Source organism: Cryptotermes secundus, unplaced genomic scaffold (assembly GCF_002891405.2).
Source record: "Cryptotermes secundus unplaced genomic scaffold, Csec_1.0 scaffold986, whole genome shotgun sequence".
Lineage (NCBI taxonomy): Eukaryota > Metazoa > Arthropoda > Insecta > Blattodea > Kalotermitidae > Cryptotermes > Cryptotermes secundus.
In genome coordinates this window covers 226,734-253,544 of record NW_019735574.1, presented here as the reverse complement: position 1 = coordinate 253,544, position 26,811 = coordinate 226,734, and the positions used below count along the sequence as shown (strand labels likewise).

General features: G+C 43.4%; 1 protein-coding gene across 8 annotated transcripts in view; it reads right to left on the bottom strand.

The window, feature by feature from the left end:
* The window catches only part of LOC111869652 (tensin-1), a 354,704-nt gene that overhangs the window by 183,868 nt on the left and 144,025 nt on the right, over nucleotides 1-26,811 (bottom strand). The window contains exons 1-2 of one of the 8 annotated variants that reach the window (XM_023861319.2): nucleotides 15,806-16,012; nucleotides 4,604-5,254 (exon numbers count right to left, since the gene is read on the bottom strand). The exons of the other annotated variants lie outside the window; for them this stretch is intronic. Coding sequence (XP_023717087.1) covers nucleotides 4,604-4,810 — 207 coding nt within the window. The 5' untranslated portion in view covers nucleotides 4,811-5,254; nucleotides 15,806-16,012. Of the gene's footprint in view, nucleotides 1-4,603; nucleotides 5,255-15,805; nucleotides 16,013-26,811 lie in introns of those variants that run through there. 8 annotated transcript variants of the gene reach the window in all.

Genomic DNA, 26,811 nt, shown 5'->3' with positions numbered 1-26,811 from the left:
TTACAATCCCTTAGGTCTGGCTTAACAATACAGATGTACACGTGTTACCGACAATCAAAATCGTAATAATAATAATAATAATAATAATAATTATTATTATTATTATTATTATTATTGATTTTATGTGAAAATTCCAATATTTCATATCTTTTCTTCCATATTCAGGCACTTGAAATTCCGTGTTTGTTGTAACCTTAAATTAATATTCAAATATTTCCCAACTTAAGTTGCTGATATTCCAGCTCCAGCACACCACCACAGTCGATAAGTTCGTGGAATGGCCGCAAAGCGTCGTACGGGAATTTCTTGCCAATATGTTTCAGCAATGTTTTCGACAGCTATATCAGCGTTGGCAGACTTGCATAGCGGCCAACGGCAACTATTCTGAGGGACGAAGTGGATCTGCGTAAGTGTATGTGAATACCTTGTAATATGATGCGATAAAACCACAGTCCACGAACTTAATGACTCTACCACGTATAAGTTGCGTGCAGACTTCTTTAAGCTCCGTTGCTTCTGTAAAAGAGTTCCTGTTACAGAACATTACAATACTACACTTAAATAACGCACGTTTGTAACTCAACATGAATTTCATATTCCTGGCTCCAATGGTTCGTAATTTTTCGCTATTATCGTGAGAGGTAAGTTAAAATGCTGGAATTGTCGACATCTTACTACTTTACATTGTAAAAATTGCCTCAGGAAAGTCTCGCACTATTTTCGAAGGCATAGCCTATTAACACGGGTTATGACTAATCCAGTCTACAAAACCGAATTAACGGCCGTCGGGATTCGTTGCGCTCACCACGCGACACCCTCTAACCGCAGAAGTTGGCACTAACTCCGCCGACAAGCGGCGATCGCTCGGTCGATATACTTCGCTTGCGGACTAAAGCCACGGAGTTCAGTTAATTCTATGACAACATTACGGAAACCTAGTATCCCCTCCATTCCATACCTTGTACATCTGCTACGTTGCCATTACCGTAATCCTGGATCGCTTTGGCAGCATGGCCGGCTCTGTGACACATGTCCGTTTAATTTCATTACAACATGCCTCAACAATTTGCAAATCTGACACAGTCACCCACCCACGCTGTCACAAATTGACCCCGGTTTACAGTACTGATTGTGGAAAATTACGGAGGGTGGGTGGCCTTCATTTACATAAAAAACAAACCCCGTGATTTTAGTCCGCAAGCGAACTATACCGACCGAGAGACCGCTGCTTATCGGCGAAGTTAGTGCAAAATTTTGCTGATAGAGGGTGTGCTGTGGTCAGGGAAACGAATCCCCACGGCCGTTAATTTTGGTTTTCTAGACCGGAGCCCCTCAATTATCCTCACGAGGCTGAGTGGACGCCGTTCCAGACCCACTATGTTTCAGATAATCTTTTAGCGCTGGGAATCGAACCAGGAATTCTGACCACTAAACCACAGGGGCGGTCCTACAATTACACAATGTTCATTTAAAAGGTATTGAAAATCGATTGATCGAAAAATTATAAAGTGACACTGAAACAATATGGAGCTGTCAGAATCCTACTCAGCTTCTTTACAGAAAGGTATGCTAACACAGTCCGCTTATCACAGTACATGAAGGCCACATATACATATAAAGCGAGGTTGATTTATGCTAAAGGAAGCTGTCTTCTCAGATGGGAATTGGTGAGGTTCACACAATTACATCTCTCACCGTTGCCTATAAAGAAGGTAGACATTTATATAAGCCCGGACTATTAATTTAACGTTTATAGTTCCACTTTTTATTGTATCTCACATCAAATATAAAAGCATACACACGCTTACTCGTACAAGATCTCATAGCATTATCTGTTCTACTGTTTCCTTCGCAGATATATCAATGTCTTGCCAACTGGAAACTTGTATATTATGGCTGAAAACTGCGGAAGTTTAGCCTGACAGAGAAATGAACAATGTACGGTAGTTTGAAATTGGTGTCGGTTGGAACTTATTATCAGGTCAGACACACAACGTGAAGGCTACGACCAAACGCTCACATGCTCGTGTAACTTCAGCTTTCGGGTTTCAACCCGAGATGGGCGGCATAAACGTCAAGATAGAATCATAAACTTGGTAACTGGTGTTCCTGGTTCGTTTGGACACTTCGAATAACCGGAGACTGGTTGAATATTGCGGTAATTAAAGATGCTGCTTCCATTTCACACACTGTAGTCTCTCTATTGTATACCGCCTATGTGGTCTATTCCTGGCTACAGATCCAGAGGTCCCGGGTTCGATTCCCGGCGCTACCAAATTTTCTGAGAAGTAGTGGGTCTGGAACGGGATCCACTTAGCCTCGTGATGATAACTGAGGAGCTATTTCAACGAAATAACGGCTCCGTTCTAGAAACGAGATTAACGGCCGTGGGGATCCGTTACGCTGACCATGTTACACCATCTATCGACCAAAGTTGGCACTAACTTCCTCGATAAGCGGCTGGCGGTTGCTCGGTCGGTATAGTTCGCTTACGGAATCAAGCCACGGAGTTTGTCTTTTGTTTGATAGTCTTCTTTTTTTCTTTCCATTGAATGCACGATGACGCCTCGCAACAAGATGTCCACAAAGAACTCAAAAATCAACCAACAGTTTCTTGTGTGAAAGGGCTCTGTATCATCGACGTGACTAATGTCCATTATCTCAGTGTCAATTTCCGTCACTTCTGTTTGAATATATCCGTTTTAGAGAAACATGCCAGCTCGGAAAGCTACTGTATACAGCCTAGGGCTGGATCTGCGGGAGGGCATAACGTCCGGACTGTCTCTAGGGGCTAAAAAACAACGGGTAAAATCTGGGACAGAGAGGCAGAGGGGTGAAGCAAACCGCTCACCTCCATTTTGAGGACTAGGGTAGGACTGCATGGGAGGAAAAATACATCCGGTGCCAGGATAGCAACTGGCTACGGGCTGGACGACCTAGGGGCCGGAGTTCGAGTTCGGTAGGGTAACGAATTTTGTCTTCTCCACGTCATCCAGACCGGCTCTGGGGTCCACCCACCTCCTATCCAATGGGTACCGGAGGTTCTTTCCCCGGGGGTAATGCGGCAGGGGTGTCAAGCTGACCACTCATCTCCAGTTAGTCCGGAGGGTAAAAAATGTGGATTTATATATCCACTCCCCATACGTCTTCATGGCCTAGTGATTAATTAGTTAAGCACAGGGACAACTTTACCTTTTCATCATGTTTACACTTTCACAGTAGCTCCTTGGGAGCTTCACGTCTACTTAATGACCCGAAGCAACTTTTCCAGAAATTCGTGGCTGCTCTACTGCTTCAAAATCGTCTCCCACAGCCAAACTGTTTCAATGGCATAGGGCCATCCCGTGGGAAAAGACAGACCTGGGATAAGGATGAACAACAGTCATGAAAATGTACATGAAACAGCCAAAAGAGACCCACAGGGGGGTCAAACCGGCGATAGAGAGGGTCGAGGCTGCAGGAACCACTATTGTAAAGTAAGCCCTCCGCGGCCATATTACAGCATATTCTCAGTTTCCGGTGAAAAATAAAAATTTGAAAATAACTACAATGTCCACATCCGTTCCTCTTTTCTCGTATAAATACGACAAAGCGTTTGATGTCAGCAATCGGTGACAGCGTGAGAATGCTGAACATTATGAAAACAAGACATGACATATTCGACTTACGTGAGGCTACCCCAAAGGTTTTGTAACAGGATCTTAAACCAGCAATCCCATTTTGTGCATGGTCCTGGCAAAGTTCGAACAGTCAGAGGATCACTTATTTAATATAACAAACGACGAATATCCATCCCACTTAGGAATGGAACATATTTTGGACAAAGGGTAAAGCTATCCCTGTAACAGACCGTGAAGGCCCATAGGGTTGAGAGACGTCGAGGCACCCACATTTTCTATACACAATCGGCTCACAGATGGCGGTGAGGTTGTCAGCCTTACGCGCTGGCTCCGATTTACCTCCCAGGAAGATCCCTGCTACTCATTTCTCTTAGAGGTTGAGTCGACCCCAGAACAATAGTGCGGCTAGAAGGATTAGGTCAATTGAAAAAAATCCACCTCATCGGGACTCGAACCCGTGACCTTCTGGTCTGCAGCATAATGCCTCGACCAACTACGCTACCCCGTGCCCCCAACATATTTTGGATTGGCAGTAAGAAGTTATTTGACCGAGAACATTTATGGAAGACGCTGAAACAATCCTTACATGGCACGGCGAACTTCAAAAGACTGCAGGCAACTCGTCTGATGTGACGCATGATATAAACTGTACTTACGCAACAATCATACTTGTGACTGACAGTGAAAGAGTTGCGTTATCCCAAAAATGTAGGGGGGGGGGAGATGCTAAGCCATTAACCTTCGTTTGAACATGGCTCCGAGGAGTAAGAAATATTTCAACTCCACTAACATAATGGCCAAGTATGTACAAATGTTTTTCATTGTTCTGTTTTGAACACCTCTTTGCTCAGTCTTATACTTGCAACATTGTGTTGTAAGCATGTGGTGATATTAGTAATTCCCCCCACTCCCGACTCCTTGACAGCCAGCAAATGTTGTGACAAGACGACACCAAATGTTCCCACCATGACGTCATCACGGACCTGTTCCCTCTCCAGATGCAGAGCAGTGTGCCACACCGTGAAAGCGATGCGATGGAGGATGGCCTCATCCAAACAGATCGGCAGTGTCTCGTTGTTATTGCTGTTCTTTACATTGTTATTGTTGCAGCAGCTACTGCTTCCACCGCAACAATGTGTCCTGTTGCTTCCATATGTCATATATCCCATGTGGTTACTCCTCGACGCCATTTGTGTATCAACTGCTTTTATTCACTTCATGAAAACGCGGTAACCACTCAGACACAATACAGATTTTATCTTTAAGACGTACTGTATTAATCCTGTAACTTTTTAGAATAAAACACTGGATAATATTTTCGAAAATGTATAAGTACACGAAAAGTCACAACAAATAACCGGTAAAAACTACATTCTACGACCAGATGACGTAACCTTTCGTCGTCCGAGATATGTTTGTATTCTTTAACATTGTTTCAAAATATGGCGGCTAGAACATCATAAAGTGTAACACTTGAGTACTATATTCACTGTTAATTAATGTTCGTTCTTCATATATATTTGGTTCCTTAATAAAAATTCAAAAGAACTAAACAAACACTGTCTTGGTTTCTGTATTGGGACTACATTCAGTTATATGTTTATTACACATTTGTATAGAACACCACTCGGCACCTACAGGCGACATTTTGCATCAAAAGTAATTAATGCGTATGTTCAGGGCAAAGACTGGGCCGAATAATGTAGATAGACTTGAAAGGATTCTGACGATGGTGTATACTGTACTTCTTTTGGCTTATTTTGGACTTCACCTATCGTCCGGTATATAAAAGACAAAAAACCACGACGTTTCGGAGACTGGATCTGTCTCCGTCTTCAGGTGGATAGGGAAGGGTAAACCTTGAGCTAGTCTCAATCACTAGACCAGTGATTGAGACTAGCTCTTTCTAAGAGGCCCAACTGAGTAGGTTTACCCTTCCCTACCCACCTGAAGACGGAGACAGATCCAGTCTCCGAAACGTCGTGGTTTTTTGTCTTTTATATACCGGACGATGGGTGAAGTCCAAAATAAGCCAAAAGAAGTACGAATAATGTTGTATAAACGGACAAAACGATGGCTTCTCGAGAAATGAACCCACCCGTCGGTATCGAAATAGAACTGAAATTCATTCTCAAGGAAGTGCCCACGGTTAGTAGTAAATTTCATGCGAGACCTGATGCATGACATCTATAAGCTGTTTCCTGCAGTAAAAGAAGATAATGGTGACCAATCTCATCCACGGCAGCATTGGCTATCGTACATATTGGCAATACTGGACAGTAAATTTAACAAATGTTTGGATGTTCCGGAGAGTGACAGTACATGGACACGAAAATTATAGGCTACACATATATTAAGATGATGATAATTCCTGAGTCGTGATACACACAAATATGGTCATGAGTCAAACAGCGGCTGTGCTGGCGAAGACCAGTACCGATTTACCCGAAACCCGGAACCAAAATATTTAATTTATTTATGTCTTTTAATCTCAGACGAAATGTCCCTTTTATAAGACTTCGTAGGACATTGTGCTACTTCCAAATAACACGAGAGACTGTACGAATAATTTTAAATTACTGGACCAATATACGGTGAAATTATTAAACAGCTTCAAATACGATAATCCGAACCCGATAAATAAGCAGCCAAAATTGTGCGTTGCACATATGGACATTCTTCACAAGAAGAGTAACTGTACAGCACTGGCCGCGCCATAGCGGTTAGTCGCTGGCTTCCCATGGCGGCGGCCCGGCTTCAATCCCGGATCTGGTCAAGTGGTATTTGTGGTGGACAAAGTGGCGCTAAGGCAGGTTTTCTCTTAGTACTTCGGTTTCCCCTGCCAATCTTCATTCCACCAACTGCTCCACAATCACCCTCACCTATCATCTGTGTCTGGTACAATAGGTTAGAAGTGGCACATTACAAGGGACTTAGTCCTACCCCACTAGCAATAAAAAAAACTGTACGGCAGGTTATGTGGAGGGTGGGGGAGGGGGTTATATAGAGTAAATTTCAAAATGGGCCCATACGAGAGGAAGAGCCGCATAATCCGAATATTTTAATGATTTCGCTGTTAATATGAGAGTAATTAGACGAAAGTCAATTACTACCGACTGCATTTATACAAATTAATAACCCCCAACCGATCACAGTGGCCGCGCACGCGGTCTAAGGCATAAACCGTCTCCGTATGCTCGAGCACTGGGATCGTGGGTTCCAATCCCACTCGAGGCGTGGATGTCTGTATGTTAATTTATTGTGTTTGTGTTGTTCTGTCTGTAGGTAGCGGTCTTGCGACGGGCCTACCGACTGTGTATGGAATTAAGAAACTTAAAAAGCGGCCAAGGCTCAAAGGGCTGTAGAGCCATAGAGAGAATAGACTGCACTCTCTTGTAACAATACATCGATGTGCTATATGCACCAGTATTGTTCTTCGGGTACTTCTCATTTTCTGACTGAACTTCATGAGTTGGCTATAGTGCTGTTTCCAGGCGTCTGGTTCTTGTTATGACGACATATGCTTGCTTATACATGAACGCATATAACTTGATCCTTTGTCATGACCGTGCCACAGCGCAGGACATCAGCGCCTGCTTCTCACCGCGACGACCCCACATCGAGCCCAGGACACGTTATGTGCGATTTGCGGTGGACAAAGCGGTACTGCGGCAACTTCTTCCCGAGTACTTCGCGACTTCCTGTCAATTCTCATCCACCCAGCTGCTCTATATTCATTATTAGTCCTCCTGCCACCGATACTCTCAGCGTCGTTAAATTACCAATGTTAGAGAAAATGTGTTCTCTCGTTATGCATATTAATTTTTTTTTTACTTCGCTTAGTGGGGGGGGGGGAGTCCAACTGGGTTCACTCTGCACGGCTGCCACTGATTGGCCTATTGTAGCTTGCCCCGGGGTGATTATGATGATAAGAGAATTTGGTGGAATGAAGATTGGCAGGGGAAACCTCGATGTCTCACAACCCTATGGGCCTCTATGCCTTGTTACAGGGATACCTTTACGTTTTTCACCTTTCGCCGTTTACGAAGCAGTCAACAATTAAGTCTACACCAGGGAAAAAAGTAACAGGCTTTACACTTTCGTGCATTGTAACATCTGCAAGTTTCATTCGTGTTAATAACGGGACGTCATAATGTAACTTCTCAGAATTCCATTTGTAAACGATATTAGCCTTGCGACGAGCTGATCACCCGCCCAAGGAGTCTTACTGTACGACTAAGATCTAGAAAAACCAAAGTGAACGGAGAAGTTCATGGAGGTAGGCCTAGACCCGTAGTGCCAAGGAAAAAACAACAATCAGTCCAGTATACAGGTAGGAAAAATTAGCACGAACGTGCTACCACTGTCTTCAATACGAAAACCTGAAGATAGAGGCAGCGAATACCTCCGAAACTTTGGTACCTACCTATCAATATTACATGGTGTCACATCCCCAAAGACCGTAACTTTCATTTCAGTTATTTCAGGTATATTTATTTGGATCAAACAAAATTCAACTCAGAAGTTTGATAACGTTAAGTGTGTATTAGACAAAGTGAGAACAGAACAACGGAAATACTGAGATGCCAGAGTACGGAGACATAGACATGGAAAAACTACAAAAAAAAAAAAAACAGAGATGTCGTTGAATGTTATCAGCCTGGAAATGACGAAGTCTGGTTTACATCTTAACCTCAGAATAAACACGTCTTCGAAACCGGTAAAGGAAGTAAAGGACATCATGTGTAAACAGCTTCTGGCTCTTTATCTAACGAAAGTTATCAACTGAACTGGTGTGAGCTGTCATGAGTGGATACATCTAACACCTTGCGTCTTCGCTTATGTAACCATATTTTGTCGACTACATCTGTTATAAATACAGAGTTATGGATGATGGAGTTAATATTCTGATCGAGTAACTCTTGAGTCAAATGAAGAAGCAATCTAATAAAGAAATAATTCCGGAAAGTGATTCAGTCAGAATGTGGGAGGATGAAGACGCCGCCTGTTTCGTAACATTCCGCCACCCGCTTCGCGGCAGTTACGACTATGTTCCGTGAGGATACCAGATTGCTCTGTCGGGATTCAAACCGGGTAATACCTTGGTACTACAGCCCCTGTGGGCCTAGGCCTACCTCCATGAACTTCTCTGTTCACTTCGGTTTTTCTACATCTTACACATTCGGTAGGGCTCCTTGGGCGGGTGATCAGCTCGTCGCAAGGCCTCTACCTGTACACAAACACAGAAAAACGCACAAACTAAACATCCATGCCTTGAGTGGGATTCGAACCCACGATCCCGGTTTCCAAGTGAGCGAAGACAGTACATGCCTTAGACCGCTCGGCTACCGTGACCGGCCGGGTAATACCTATAACTGATAATTTCTACGGTTGTACTAACGTGCTTAGTAATTGGTATATCAAAATGATTAAAATGTAATTTATATATATCAATTGTCTACTCCATGCAGAAACTGGCAACTTTCACCCGACACAGAAGAATTCTAAGCTGTTGGGAGGATTACAAATATGGATCGAACAGAAACATGTCATGTGACTGAGAAGTAATTTGGGAACGTGACCAAAGGCTGGCTTTAGTCTGTACGATGCTCAACGTTTAGATTCCAATACCAGAGAGACGTTTAGTATTACTTAATTCTGTATTTCGGCATCCTGTTGCAATTGTTGAACTTAACGTCCATGTATTTATGGTCCGTCAATATTGCAACATTTGTTTATTCACTACTTAATTTTAATTTTAGTTTAACATTTTACACTTTAACACTACAGGTTTCGGCCCCAAACGGCCATCTTCAGGTGTCTTGATATGTTACAAATATTTTATCAAATTATGTTAAAATTGTTACACTGTCTTAGTCCGTGATTTTAACATTCGACATTATGCAACAAGAAAAAAAAAACAAATTCAGGACAAAATCGGGCCTAGAACAAACTTTCAAACTTCAGAATGAAGGAAAACGATGTAGCATCGAAGAGATATACAACGTATTAAGATGAAAGTGCACTGCGGGGGCCCGGGTTCGGTCAACTGGGATTTGCGGTGGACAAAGTGACGCTGGGGCATGTTTTCTCCGAGTACTTCGATTTCCCCGGACATTCCACCAAATGCTCCACAATCACCCTCACCTATCATCTGGGGCTGGTACAATAGGCCAGAAGTGGCCGCAGTACAAGGGACTTAGTCCACCCTACTAGCAATAAAAAAAAAGAAGTGCCATGAAGTCTCTGTCGAATAGGTTACCACCCGTCCTTCGCATCCAGGAGGTCATGAGATCAACCATCGGCATGGAAACCAGCTATCCTGTGGGTTTTCTAGTTTTCCCCCCAAAACACGGCGATATTACGTCACATTAAATATCCTTTCAAGCTGACTGTTACATAATCTGAGATACTGCGATAATTGTTAATAAGCCATAGCAAGATAAATAGGGTAAGGGTGAGAGTGAAGATCTTCATAACGCTACCGACCCTACACTCAGGATCAGCCATTCAGAGTAAGGGCTAGTACCAGAAACTTCTGTGCAGCTTTCTTGGAGAAGTATTCAAAAATAGATTTTCCTTCGCTTGAGAAAGTCGAAGATAACGCTAAATGTTGGATGTTCTTTTACTGTTTAAAATTTCGATCCGTACTTCACACAAAAACACAATTCGTCTCCATTGTACCTGCCCCGGGTGATTATGATGATGGAGAATTTGGTGGAATGAAGATTGGTAAGGGAAACCGAAGTACTCGGAGAAAAACCGCCCCAGCGCCACTTTGTCCACCAGAAATCCCACTTGACCAGACACGGGATCGAACACGGGCCGCCGCGGTGGGAAGCCAGCGACTAACCGCTTGAGCTGCGGCCAAGAGAGACAGTATAAAGGACACGAACTAAATTGGTTCTAGATTTTAACAGTCTTTTAATCCACGCTAGTAAATAAACTAATTATAATAATTTATAAATATTTTAATGTATCCATGCACGTCGTTATAGTTGTTAAATGGTCAGATTTTACATTCATGGCACTGTAATGCTACTGTACGTATGTATTGATATTGACCAATCACACTGCAATAGTAGTTTCCGCACTACTGCAATGTGTTTGGTCAATCTCGGTACATACGTACAGTATCATTACAGTGCCAAGGATAGATATATCGTCCTTCTGAAGATTGTCTCTAGGACAGAAACATGTCAAGGATGAAGGATTAAAAAAAGAAAAAATTATGAGTCACAATGGGCGGAGTTGATAAAGTTTTATAATATTGCAATTGTGACAGACCAGGATGAACCAAATCAAAACGACCTCATTTCTCGAGATATTAATAAATGTGCGCTGAAAAGCCTATATAAAAATGAAACAGAAACGCCGTGTAATTAAGTAAGGGCTGCCCCATACTAAGTGTGCAGGTTTCCTGAATTATTTATCGGCAATGAAGCGAGTGCTGCAGTCGGCGTTGGCGCGAGGAGCTTAAGAACATGGCGTATCTGGCGTTAGGGGCCCAGGAAGTCCAGAGCAGAATCTTAATTGATCTTATTGAGAGGGGGGGCGAAGAACTTCATAACGAGACTGGTTTTTGCTACGAAGTGTACGTAACAGGATTCAAATTAAAGAATAAAGAAATTTATCTGTCTGGCCTATTACGTAACATTTGTTTTCACTACGGTCGAAGTGACAATACCTACAATTCAGACACGGCGCTACACCCAGACAACCATAAAATTAGTATGTTTCGCCATTAATTCCGATATATCAATACTTATCTTCGTCATTAGGAAGACGAACCTGGATTTGCATAAAACACATCCAGAGTAGGAAGGAATACTCATATTCAATGTATGAGAATTGCTCTGAGTGTCCTCCACAAGCACTGAAATCTTCTTTACACGTCATCTGAATCTTACACAAAGATTTACTTTATCCGTTTTACAGTTTTTACAATTATTGATTTCTCAGACATGCAACTGGAGGGTAATTCGCGAATTCTTATGTATAATCACCCCCAAATTTATACAAAAATAAAATAAAGCGAAATAAACTTGAGACGTGGGATTCCGAAAATTCAAGAGAGGGGGTCGAATACCTCCACCGTAGCCCTGCGAGTCGTAGGAGGCAACGAAAATGGAACCCAGTGCCTGCACAGGGGTATAACCAGGCCACCATGTTCCTCGGGGATATAAATATGGAGACCTGGCCCTCCAGGTTGCCGGAGTCTCGAATCTGAGACAGTGAAATGTGGCCGTGAGTCCCGCGGGGCTCGGAGCTGAGAAAGACTGCGCTGGCGAAGACCAGCAACAATTGTAAACGACAGACCCAGGATGTTGCGTAAGGGTTATGATCGCAACTGTCCAGTTGGAAAGAAAAATAATTAGTGGTCGTGAGTCTCAAGGGCTTGTCGCCAAAACGAACCGATTAGTGGTAAACCCCCAGTCGTAAAGTAACTCTGACTATCACAAAGTTTCAAAAGGAGGAATTATTATCCTGCCTGTACGTACTCTGAGAAGCAATAAGTAACGCTCGAAGGTCACTCTTTTTTAACATGAAAACTTCTGCTCTTTCAGTTTTACCGGCGAGGCCCTCTGGACTTTTCCAACCCAGAATTAATTTCTGAAAGTATGAATCTACTAGACGTTTGGTAGGACTTCTTGAGGGGAAGCCAACAGGAACAAACGAAACGCTGGCAAACACTACAACTCCTCGAACGTATGTTCCCAGTGTTCGAGCGGTCACACATAGGTCGGCTGTGAGCACCAGGAGAAACCTACGCTTCTACATTCAGTATTACCAATTACTATGTGACATGTGAATCCACTGCACAGGTAACGACTCCTAAACAGAGGTCTCCTAAGCAACGTACACAGACGTTTCTTGCACAACGGAGGTGTCACCTTCATGACAACGGCTACGTAAACGTGTGTTCTCAGAGCAACAGGGAGGTCGGTTTCGTGAGAACGAAGAAATGAATTGTTCGACTTCGTGACCCTATTCGGTACGCCAAGTAGGTACAAAACCGAATAAAAACCAAAATATGAGGACCTGGACTGGTCCTACTCGTGGCTACATAACCAGAAATCCAGGTCGGCTAGACAGACAGATACCCGTGCGGAGGCGGCGTCGAATACCTCCACCCTGCGAGTCGTAGGAGGCGACGAAAAGGGAAGTCTCGAATCTGAGACAGTAAAATATGGTCACGAGTCCAAAGGGACTCGGACCCAAGAAAGAATGCGCTGGCAAGAGCCAGCGGCCTCTCGTCAGAGAGGGCGCCCCACAAGACCTTAACTGTCTAACAGTAACAAATATCTGTGGGGCTCGAAACCAAGACTGACTGACTGACTGACTGACCGACCGACCGTCAGTCGCAATGTGACTTCGACTTTAACTCTGATACAAGAGGCTCATCTAGTCATGAACCCCAGATGGGGCTCGACACCAAGACTTACTGACTGACCGTCAGTCGCAATGTGACTTTGACTTTGATATAAGAGGCTTAAACTTGGCGGTGGTCAAGCTTACTACCGCTCAAATGACAAAGCTGCCGTTGTAGCATAAGATGTGCATGTAGCATGATCTGCTCTGTAAGGCCTGTACTGACAGAGGACTTGTATGTAGTGCAAAAGGAAGAATTTTCAGTAACATGCTATATGTGCGATACATACACTTAACAAAGGCGAAGCGAAGCCTATTCATAAGAGACAAACCCATCTTCTCGTCAGAGAGGATGTTACATAAGGACTATTGCCACAACAGTTCAAGTTGGGGAAAAACAATCTCTGGTCGTGAGCCTCAAGGGGCCTGACGCCAAGACGAACTGATTGGTGGTAAACTGTCTGTCGTAAAGTAACTCTGACTCTGACTCTGACAGAAAACCAAAATACGATAGAATGCGGAAGAAGTGACCCGGCAGTGAACCAACGCGCTTTCGAGAACAAAGCGGAGAGGGATTCGTTATCCAGGAGCTGAATGTGTGAACTGTTATAATCACATGTAGTTGAGATAGTGACGTCAAATAAATCCAGTAATCAAATCTAGACTCCACAATTATGATTCACGTTAACCCGGATACACGTGACAACTAGTTCGAATCTAATCTTGCTTCTTTAATGGAACTTGGCTTAATGTTTATTTTCCAGACTGTCAATATGTTTGCTTCTCTACGGAGAAGCTAACAAAGTCATATCATTCAGAGGAATGAAAGCCCCTGCTGTTCCCTACGCAATAAAGCCCCTCCTTCCATCTGCTATCCTTTCCTGGTCACATACAAAAGGATGGAAGCTTGCGCGAAGTCGGAGATTGGAAGTCTCTGAAAACCAGTCGGTTTAAATAACGACTTGAATGAGGTGTATCTTTCCCGAAACCTAAGCAGCTAAGTACTACACCATTCAATAACAGGACCTACACGGATTTCACTGTATGACGCCGCAATGCAGCAGCAAGTACGTCAGAAATTTCCCAGAACCAGTTTCGGCCAACTCGCCTTCCAAAGTTCTTTCAAGTAGTGTGAGACTGGGCCCATTTTGTACGTCGGCCACTATGTGGCCTACTGTATGATCCCCGAATGATAGATGACGATGATGATGATGATGATGATGATGGAGAGTGCAGCAGTCGGTGGAATGAGAATTGGTGGGGGAAAACGAAATACTCTGAGAAAACCTGCCCAGTGCCACTTTGTTCACTACAAAATCACACATGACCTGACCTGGGCTCGAACCTGTGCCGCCGCGGTGGAAAGCTGGCGACTAACTGGCTGAGCTATGGCACGGCGTCTTCCAAGAACTTACGCAGCGTCACGCACAGACTGTATAAAAAGTACGGAAGCTGAATAATTATTTAATATCTGTCACTGGCTTTTTAATACATGCTGAGTACTTTCCCTTGTGATAAAGACAGCAGTAACGCGAGCCTAGCCGCAACTTATGCGCAGAACGGACATTAGTGTATGAGGCTTCACTTCCTAAGCCTTCATGGTGTTATGGCCAGCTTCCTAGTTCAGACACACAGCGAGTTATTCCAGAGGGTTAAAGAGGGCAGCATGCGTGAGGCTAATCACTATCTAGAATCGAAATGGATGTATGAAGCTTCACCTTCAGCCTTCCATCCCCAAAGTACGTCTTCACGGAAATGTAATATACGTAGTCCACCAAGCCTACTTAATGGTCAAAAGGGCTTCTCGCCATGGTGGGTTAAGGTCGATTGTAACGTAAGGCTACGCACTAACCCCATCCACAATCGATATTAATGTATCTGCATCTCCGCGCCCTCAATATACCTTCATGGTGCTGAGCTTAATACGACCCACCCAGGTCCCTATTCAATGGATACAGAGAGCTTTTTCCCGGGGGCTCAAAGACAGCTGCAACGTGAAGCTACCCTCTAAATTACATGTAGAACTGGCATTAACACATAAAGTTTCACACTCCTCCACGGGATTATACCTACGATCAGAGATGCCTCTACCCCTCTACGCTTACATACAAGCGATTAAACTGAATACGATATTTTGATTTTTAAAAGGCCAATTATTTATTTGTAACAGAGGTAACTAAAAGTTTTTATAGAACAAGGTCGTTTAACGTAGCTAAATCGTTAATAGTCACTATATCAGATGGTGAAATGATCATTAATTACGAAATTATGTAGACTCTTAAAAGGTTCTGACGATGGTGTATGACACACAGGATTACTGAGTTTTTGGACTTATCCACCGTCCGATACTCTAAAGAAAACAAAAGAACACAACGTTTCGGGAACTTGATTTGTTTCCGTCCTCAGGTGAGAGACTGTGTGACATCTACACTGATGGGTCCCTTAGAGTTAATTGGACCAGTGATTGCGGCTAGCTCTTTCTAACTGATCAAACACAGTAGGGGCGTCCCAGTCACTCACCTGAGGACGGAAACAGATCTAATTTCCGAAGCGGTGTGTTCTTTAGAATACCGAACAATGGACAAGTCCAGTAATCCATAATATAGAAAACAGTTGTGAAGTAATAACGAGAAATATGAATGAGTAAAACCAAGCACATTCCGCTCTGTTTTTACTGGTTCGGACATCTGATCCATATACTCTTAAGATAGGCGATACGACACCAGTGCCCGCCCTTCACCACGCACTGTATTGCATCTGAGCACAAACAGAAATCGTTAAAGCGAAAAATACAGAAACACAATTTCCAACACCTTAAATATAAATTACGATGGACTTAAACACGTTTCACGTTTCACGACTGCTTATTCACATTTCAGCAGTATAACATCACACACATTCATACTAATTCATTTCACACAATCATATTCACTAACATTCCACTGTAAATATTTATACTAATTATCACAGCGTATATAAAAGTAAAGCACAGAGTTGGAAAAAAAAAACAATGATATGAATGTCTGTCAGTCTGCCTGCCGTAAGTTTATCCGCAACCCCGACGCCGCACCCTACCCTCACAGGAACCCCGGGATGCTGCGTTCCAGCGACATCAAGCTGCTACTACACTGTGTGTAGGGTCGTCATGGTAACACATGCAACACAGCGCCGCTCTGCGCCCGATTCGCCAAGTCACAGCGGGCCACTCCGTACAAATTGCACGTGGAACTGGTTGCCACAGTTAACGCAGCTGTTAATTGGCAATCAATTTTAAAGAATTAAATAATCCAGTAACATATTAATCCAATATCACAAAGGACTGGTCAATACTCAGGCTTCAATCGTATTCAGTATCTTCCGAGTTCAAACCTCGTCACCTACACGGTTATCTTGATTGAATGTTTTCGTCGTTTTCTTCAGGCCATATGGGAAAATGCCAGGATATCTTAAATTAGGCTATGTCTGCATACTTCCACACCCTTTTGAACTCCTTGATCACTAATAATTTCAAGATTAATGATCTTAAACAACCGAAAGGGTCGTTAAATAAACCAAAACCAAATAAATAAACGTGTAAAGGTAAAGCTGGCCGGTCACGGTAGCCGAGCGGTCTAAGGCATGCACTGTCTTCGCTCGCTCGGAAGCCGGGATCGTGGGTTCGAATCCTACTCAGGGCATGGATGTTCGTGTGCGTTTTTCTATTTGTCTACAGGTAGAGGCCTTGTGACGAGCTGATCACTCGCCCAAGGAGTCCTACCGTATGTGTAAGATCTAGAAAAACCGAAGTGAACGGAGTTCATGGAGGTAGGCCTAGGCCCATTGGGGCTGTAGTGCCAAGGAAAAAAAATGTAAAGCTGTCCCTGTGCTCAACGAATTAAACACTACGCCATGGAGGCGTATGGGGGAGTGGACGTGTAGATCCACATTTTCCTGACCTCGGTACTAGCTGGGGGTGAGTGGTAAGCTTCACGACCCGGCCGCTTTACCCTCGGTACGCATTGGATAGGAGGTTGCATGGACCCCAGAGCCGGCCTGGACACTATGCAGAAGAGAAAATGAAATGAGTACCCTAATATATTATTACATTATTCAAACAAAACAAAATACTAAATCATACCAATAAAACGTACGCCTATGGATGTTAAAATTCGTTATGATGATATATAATACTAATGGCATATCTGGGCCGCGCCATAGCTCAAGCGGTTATTCGCTGGTTTCCCACAGCGGCGGCCCGGGTTCGAGCACGGGTCTGGTCAAGTGGGATTGTGGTAGACAAATTGGCGATGGTGCAGGTTTTCTCCGAGTACTTCGGTTTCCCTTGCCAATCTTAATTCCACCAAATTCTCCATCATCATAATCACCCGGGCAGGTACAATAGGCCATTCAGTGGCCGCTGTGACGAGTGGACCCAGCTGCACCCCCCCTATGCGAATAAAAAAAATTGGTATGTCTACAATAACAACGGCTTTTCTCAATGTCTCTTCCAGCCCATTCTGGTCCCAGGCCTCTTATTCAGTTCCGTAATCATTTTTCACAGCCGGTAGGACTCCTTGGACGAGCGATCAGCCCGTCGCAAGGCCGCTACGTACACACAGAACAACACAAACACAGAATAAACGCACAGACATCCATGCCTCGAGTGGGATTCGAAACCACGATCCCAGAATTCGAGATAGCGAAGGCAGCTCATGCCTTAGACCGCGTGGCTATTGTGTCCGGCGTAACAACGATTTATTTAGTAAATTACAGTATGTTGTATATTTACGATAATTAAAAGTTGGGTAGTTGGGCTTTAGGAACATTTTTTCGCTTAATATGATATATATATACTTTCGATATTTTTGTGCGCAATAATAGATTTCATTAGTAGTGGTAGACCAAGGCGTAGGTGGGTGGATAATATTAAAATGTATCTGAGATAGGATGGGATGGTATGGATTGGATTGGTCTGCTTCTGGATAGGGACCAGTGAAGGGCTCTTGTGAACACGGTAATGAACCTTCCTGTTCCGTAAAATACTGGGAAATTCTTGAGTAGCTGTGCAACTGGTGGCTTCTGAAGAAGGGCCCAGCTCTATGAGTAAGTACGTAAGCGCGGGGGGGGGCAGTGGTGGTGGTAGTAACGTGGAATTGCCAAACATGTACATAAACGATATCTTAATACTTTAAAGGAGGGCGTACGTTTGAAAGTATTATGAACATGAAACTAGAGCCAGAGCTTTTAACACGAAATGGAAAGATTCAACTTGTATCCTTCCGAGTGTGCTTGAGCTACAGCTTTCAAATACAAAAGCTTCGTGGGGGACACAGTGACTTCACGGAATCCTAGTAGTACCGTGATGTATATCTGTGCTTCGCTTAATTACTTTCAAGAGAATAATACATCTTTCGTTTGTACACACATACTATATATATAACAAAAATTACAATGACCGCCACAATGTATCGCTCGCATATACTTTCACTTACTGCCGTGCCATAGATAAGGTGGTTAGTCGCCGGCTTCCTACTGCCGCGGCCAGAGTTCGAGCCCAGGTAAGGTGGGATTTGTGCTGGACGAAGTGGTATCGGAACAGGTTTTCTCAGAGTACTTCGAGTTCCCCTGTCAATTCTCATTCCACGGACTGCTACACACTCATCTACCATCCGGGGCTGGTACAATAGTTCAATTAGTGGCCGACGTACCAAGTGGACTCAGTCTCACCCAACCCCAAGAAACCAAAAAGAAAACTCACCTACTTACTCATGGAGCTGAGCCCTTCTTGAGGCGCCACCAATTCTGCAGCTACTCAAGAATTTCCCAGCATTTTATGGAAGCCGTAATGTTCATTACCGTGTTCACAAGAGCCCTCCACTGGTCCCTATCCTGAGCCAAATCGATAAGAACAAAACTACTTTCACTTATTCATTGATTATTCCAGTTACTTCTGCATTCGTCACTTATGAAAACATGGGCCTGTGTGTGTACTGTTATTAACAAAGTACTGACAAAATTTCCTCACATAGGTTCATGAGGTTCTTACAGCGGTTGCTATAGTCAACCGACGTTTCGAAAGAACATGTTGCCTACATCTTCTACACGGCGTTATACCCCAGAAAATAAAACCCCTCAGAAGTCCCTAATTGTAGCCCTTCATTAATAATCCCTTGATGTCTGTAAGCAGTCACCTCTGTTCGAGCGCCTCGTATTACGGGTTCGACCTGTTGCCATTAATACCGTTCAAACTTCAAGCCAAACTTACGCGCCTGATTGCTCTGCTACACTGACCCGTTTAACTCTTGAGATGGGGAAGTTGCCTATGATCTGTGGCGCTATAGCACCTTCATACCCCATGACGAGAATTCTGTAACTCATCTATCTAATCAATCAATCTACCAATCTACCTACCTACCTACCTACCAACTACCAGCTACCTACCTACCTGTCTGTCTGTCTATCAATCCATCAATCTATGTATCTATATTTAGACACTGTCTACACCAACTGCAGTACATATTATTACATAATCATGTATTTTATTTCAATGTAAATTTTAAGTAACTTACTGGTAATAAAACTATTATTGGAAAAAATCTATCTATTCCTGTTGCTCCTTCTGGAGCACAGGGCATCAGTGAAACGCTTCGTTTCACTTCAGTTTCTTAATTCTTAGACAGGCGGTAACCTCCTTGAACGGGTGATCAGCTCGTCGCAAGGCCTCTACCTTTACACAAACAGCAAAACGCACACACACAAAATAAACATCCATGCCCTAAGCGGGATTCGAACCCACGATCCCGGTTTCCAAGCGAGCGAAGACAGTACATGCCGTAGACCGCTCGGCTACCGAGACCGGCCCCCATACATAATTAGTGAATGTTATTTAAAAACGAATAATTTGATTAGAAAACTTGCTGAAACCAAATCTTCCACCAATTTCTTTCAAGTTCTAACATGGACGTTTACACAGAAAAAGGAAGTGAAAATGAAATTGGTTTCTGTTTTATGTCGGAATTCCGAGTGCCATTAAGAGTACACCCGGACTGAAAAACGTTCAGGGTGTAAAACGCCAAGAAATTCTTTAAGTAACACCTAGACCTACAGGACTAGCACCAAACTTTGTTGCTAGTGACGTAGGAAGCAAAATTCATTATTGGGTCGTTTGTGTATGTCTCAACTTCAGACATTATATAGCAGACTTGGAACTGGGCGACATGACCTGCAAGGAAATAAATTTAATTTAATATTAACTTCAACTAACGAGGATAAGTGAAACGCAGCGACTAAACAAAACAACATGGACCATACAATCAAATATTCCCAACAGTCTCTTCATCTCTGATTTACGTTTAAGTTTTTCGAGATCATAATGGCGAAAGTAAAGAAATGAAACGCCTTTCTAAGAGCTTTCGTAACAAAGTCAAAAGTCACATTGCGACTGACGGTCGGTCAGTCAGTAAGTCCTGGTGTCGAGCCCCATCTAGGGTTCATGACCTGATATTTATTCCTGTTTGACAGTTACGGCCTTGTTTTTGTGGGCGTCCTCTCTGACCAGAGGACGATCTGTCTTTTGTATATGTTTCTGGCCTTTATCAGCGCAGTCTTTCTCGGTTCCTACTCCCTTGGAACTCGCGACCATATTTTACTGTCTCATATTTGTGACTTCCCTTTTCGTCGCGTCCTACGACTCGCAGGGTCACGGTGGAGGAATTCGACCCAGCCTCCATAAGGGGTGGTTCGTCCATGCTGGAAGATCGTCATTTCTGTCGCTGTGAGTGAACATTAAATACAATCTAAGCTAACCTCACCACATGATTGGCTGTCTCCTCTGTCACGAAGTTTAAGTTACCTCGAGATATTTAAGGAGGACAGAGTCCAGTACTGGAAACTCCGGGTTCTACTAACAGCCGGCTACTCCATTAAGATTGGAAGTATGTACATGGTACAAAAGTTCTGTGTTATGATTCTGGCAATCATCTGGAAGAAATTAAATAAATCGTTGGATATTTTAGAGATTCAAGGTTCTCGATGTAAGCAGAGTTGCATACCCTTGCCCGAGCTAACACAACGAATATACTCGCTGACCATGAACTACCAGTCACGCTATTACATTACAGCACTTGAAACTGTAAGAAAAAGAAGGAACGTTCTGGGATGGAACCGAGTGGGGGGATAACGCCACCCCCGAGACAGAATTGTGAAGCCTATATATACATAACGTTACTAACAAGGTCAGAAAGGTACAGTCCGTACTGAAACGCGCGCTGTCTCTCCGCATCTTGAGAGACCGACCTGCCATCCCAATACGTTTCGTAAAGCTCAAGAAGAAGCCTAATTTCCTCTGATACAACATGGACCGGATAGGAAACGACGCCCCCAACAATTCTTTACTGCTGAGTTGTTACATAGCAACGACAGGTGGTTACACAGAGACAAAACAATTCTAATGTTGCGCGTATTCGTTGCAGCGAAAACCTGTTTACCTAGCCGTTGCCTAGCACTGAAAGGGGGGGGCTACATTTTACTGAGCCTTTGCCTAGCAATGATAGGATACACACACAGGCTTAATGGGATGGAAAGTATGCCGCTGAGATGGGCTCAGGTGCCATGATATACATACCAAATTTCATAAAAATTGGTTACGACATTCACAAGTTAAGAATGGGCTATTCACACACAGGGGCTGCACTGAAATCGCGTAAACATACTTTCATTTTTCTTTCTAATTAAGGGAAGCTAAATATTACCTTTTCTGGATACTTCAATTACTACGTTGCCGTAATTATAATTACAAAGACTTACTTTCAGTACTGTCAATGTTGTTACAATGGTCACCGAACTTCGGTAGCAGCGCTAGTGCTGCTCCAGCTGCGTCCGCCAAGGATATTACGAAGCGCAGGAAATTAACCCAGACAGCAGCATTGGTGTGAAGTGCACATGAAGTTTTGGTGAGAAAGTCTGAAGGAAAGAGACCACTAAAGAGAACTATAAGCAGATGAGATGTTAAAATGGATCTTAAAAGAAATATGACAGAAGGTTGTTGGCTGGATCTATCAGGATAGGGACCACTGGAGGGCTTTTGTATACACAGTAACTAACTTTTCGACTGGCACCGTCACTATATTTGTAATTCTTGAATTATAATAATATTTCGTTTATGATCATTCTTTGTAGTAAATATTACATGCAAAGCTCTGATGATTAAATAGTAATCGCCATCAAACTACACCTAAATACAGATTTGAACCAGCCACTACCTCGTACTTTTGAATTTCGAGAGAAAAGAAAACTTCGGAGATCCATGTGCTTCAGGAACCCTACGCTAAGGGGCACTAGTGTCGAACTACCTCATAATTTCGTGTGTCTGCCATGATATTATAACTAACTGTAGGAAACTAAACAGGAACACACTATTGGTGGCCTGTACTAGTATAATGGACCCACAAAATTTAGTGAAAATCGAAATACGTGTAGTGTTTCAAGAGGGACACGGACATTTAAGACATAAATTAAGTTTTTCCCCTACGGAAGAAAAGTAGGATAAACGTTACGCATCTGGACTGACTCCTCCGATGGCACGTTTAAAAATTCATCAAAATTCAGCCAGCGATTCTCGAGTTGAAATGGAGGAACAAAGAGGTGGACAGACACACACACGCGAACAGATGTGATCCTCCCTACATGCAGTGGCTACTTGAACGTTATGAAACGAACGTGTAACGAGGCGCCTGAAACAAAGCCGACACACCATGCCACCTCCATAACGTCTGTCATTCCCATTTCGCTGTGGCTAAGTACAAAGGACGATACAGAAAAGCGTTAGCAAGGGAAATGCAGTCCACAAAGCGAAGTCCTTCTTGAAACGCTAACAATCACCCAAGTGTCAAGAAAGTCTCCACCTTTTTTCGGAACTAACAAACGTTCAATACGCCACTGTTGCCCATTCTGCTTCAGATGAACCACGGGCTGAACTCTATTTCGACCCAATTTCAGAATACACACTCTATGACAGCGTTACATTTCAACGCACTGAATGCGATCGTGCCGAGAGCTCGATGCTTGCTTAGTCATCATTAGGGCAACAAAACAGAGATTTGTTATGTAACGCAAGTTAACTAGGCCGTTTCATAATGGGGCAGACGCTGAGAAGCGGGAAGCGGTCTGGTTAAGATTCTGACCAATAAATTATAGAAATATTATATAATGGATCACGGAGCGCAAAGGATATATAATAAATTAGGTTTCCTCCTACAAGCAGCCCTATGTTTATCTGTTCATCCTAGAATGATGATTACTGAATAAATGCCTTACCAATTTTATATAACCTCATCCCATTCGCTCGGAAGTTTTCTCTAAGAGAACATCGGTGTGAGAACTACGTTTCAAGTTCGTTGGTTATTCCATATATTTCCTAAAATAAGTTTTTAAAAAATCCCCAGGGAGTGTACGTATGGGTTAATCATAATACTTTAAAATTCCGTAAAAATCAATACTCGGTTGGTTTCTAAAATGTAAAGGCAGTGTGTCTTGTGTGAGGTGAAATTAGAAGTGAAATCGTTCCTGACCTTAATTAAGCAAACACCACGCCATGAAGACGTGTGTGTATGGGGGAATGTAGGTTATCTTCACTATTCATGACCTCGGCCCCTGCCGCTTTTACCCCAGGGATATATCCGCCAGTATACACTGATAGGAGGCTGGGTGGGCTCCATATCCTATCTGGATACCATGGAGAAAACACTTTCCCTTGCCGGGAATCTCACCCCGGCCGCTCAACCCGCTTTATTTGGCTGAATTTCTTTTAAAATATCAAATATGAAACTTCAGTAAATGAACCAGCATTGTTATTTGGCTTACTCTTCAATCCAGAAGATGGAGGCGACCTTCCTCCGAAAAGTCACTTGACTGCATGGCATCATATCCTTCACTTCACAATACCCCGTTATCATCCCTTATTCTGGGCCAAGTAAATCCATTTCGTATCTTTATTCCCTCCCTCCTACAGGCCAACTCATTAAAACACTATCCTCCTATCCTACAGTCATGGTTTCACAGTGATGTATTATCTTAGTGTTTCCGATCAAAATGATACATGAATTTATTGCGTCTCTGATCTTTCTTGCTTCCATCAGCCCTCAAACAATTACATGGAAAGAGCAGAAAATAGGAACATATTCATTATATTCTTCTCGTCAGTCATTTATTTTCTTGTCTCTCTCACGTCCTACGTTTTCTCTCACTATTTCGTGTCAGGTATGTCAAACAAACGGCATGCACTGTCTTCGCTCGCTTGGAAACCGGGATCGTGGGTTCGAATCCCACTTAGGGCATGGATGTTTAGTTTGTGTGTGTGCGTTTTTCTGTTTGTGTACAGTTAGAAGCCTTGCGACGAGCTGATCACCCGCCCAAGGAGTCCTACCGAATGTGTAAGATGTAGAAAAACCGAAGTGAACGGAGAAGTTCATGGAGGTAGGCCTAGGCCCACTGGGGCTGTAGTGCCAAGGAAAAAAAAATGTTAAACAAACGCAGATCACAGTGGCCGCGCGGTCCAAGGCTTGTACTGTCTTCCCTCGCCCAAACGCTGTAATGGTGGCCTAGAATCTCACTCAAGACATGGATGTCTGTGAGAGTTAATCTGTCTGTGTTGTTCTGTGTGTAGGTAATGGCCTTGCGTCGAGCTGATCCCCCGTCCAAAGAGTCCTACCGACTGTGTCTAAAAAAAACTCCGTGATTTTAGTCCGCAAGCGAACTATACCGACCGAGCGACCGCCGCTTGTCGGCGAAGTTTAGTGTCAACTTTTGCGGATAGAGGGTGTCGCGTGGTCAGCGCAACGAATCCCCACGGCCGTTAATTTCGGTTTTCTAGACCGTCGCCGCTATTTCCTTGAAACAGCTCCTCAATTATCATCACGAGGCTGAATGGACCCCGTTCCAGATCCACTACTTCACAGAACAAAATTTTGTAGCACAGGGAATCGAACCAGGACCTCTGGGTCTGTAGCCACGAAAGCTCTACCGACTGTGTATAGGATTAAGAAACTGAAAAAGCGGCCAAGTTCAATAAAGTGCTGCAGAGCCATAGACAGATACTTGTTCAACAAATGTTCTTACTTAGGAGTGAAACCCAAAGTTAACCCAGCTTAATAATTGAATGTGGCTGTTGCTATTCCCAGCACAAGTACGTTCGTGTAAGTCAGGATCTGTCTACAGCGTGTGTTTGGGTTTGTGAGAGTGTAACAAGAAGATATATGCAGTAAGAATGTGATCACGTACTCGGCAACATAAAGATATGCAAAGGAAAGCAGCCGCAATGTTAGGATCTTGAATATTCAACTCGCAACGCTCAGTAGGCATTTGCAGGGAACACAGCAAATTCCGCATCGCCATGAGATGCCGTCCTCCGTACGAATGGGGCAGATGAAGCTTCTAGATTGGCCTTTGTTATGGCCGAGCTATAGAGCTTTCGGTTCACAACTCAGAACTTCTTTTAGTGCACAAAAAGAGAGGCTTTGCAACGAATTATCTCTGTAAACAGACTGATTCTGAAGACATTCAACGATGCTGTATCAACTATAGGATTATAAAGTATTAAATAAACGGAAAGCTGAAAGGCATATGGTAAATTTCCAAGGATTCTAAAGAAATGGAGTGACATATTTAAAAATAACAACCCAAAATTCGTGTGAATAAAATCAAATTGCATATAATTATGTTCATGTCCACTGATTTATTAATACTAATGACTGCCAAAGGGTGTAACTAGCCTTTTCACGTGCGAAGTTTCTGTCGCTTGGCAATTTTAAACAAATACATTTTAAGAGCCATTGAATTTAATCTTTTAATACTATATATTGCATAATTAGAGATATTTCGATAATATCTGACAGGCAGAACATGCTGTGCAGGTATGATGATATAAAAGTATAAAATTAAACTCATCTTAAGGCCTATCTTACTCAAAGGTATAACACCTATGCACGTATATACTTGTAGTTCGAGTCTTAATGAAAACTTCGATTAAGTTCCACGCCGCTCCTGTAGTACCGGTAACTCAATGTGCGAATTCAATGCGCGTTAATACCAAGGCAGCACACAGACATGCGCAAAGGAAATGTACATTTTCAGGGGTGTGCTCCCCAGAGCGCACGCGACCGAGTGTGAAGCTGATCTATCAAGTTAATCTCTATGGATGCGTCATCCCGAATTCTGAAATATTTAACTACGGGCTGGATGGCCGGGGTTCAAATCCCGGTAGGAAGCAAGCCTCTTCTCTTCTCTTCTCTTCTCCACAACGTCCAGGCCGGCTCTGGCGACCATACACAACTTCCTAACCAACGGGTACCAGGGGGTAAAATTGCCGAGGAGTGAATCTGACCCGTCACCTTCGTTTAGTGCCGAAGTTAATATTGGTGGAGCTATACCTCCATTTCCCCATATATCTTCATGGCATAGTGCTTAATTAATTAAGCACATGGGCAGCTTTACCTTATTGGTTTTTTTTTCTTTGCACTACAGCCCCAGTGGGCCTAGGCCTACCTCCATGAACTTCTCCGTTCACTTCAGTTTCTCTAGATCTTACACATATGGTAGGACTCCTTGGGCGAGTGATCAGCTCGTCGCAAGGCCTCTACCTGTAGACAAACAGAAAAACGCACGCAAACATCCATGCCCTGAGTGGGATTCGAACCCACGATCTGGGCTTCCGAGCGAGCTAAGACAGTGCATGCCTTAGACCTTATTGGTCTTTAGCCTCCTATAAAAATGCATGCCGTTACCGGGATAATGCGGCCAGAACGTGAAGCTGTCCGCTACCTCCATCTGCTACCGAGGTCAAAAA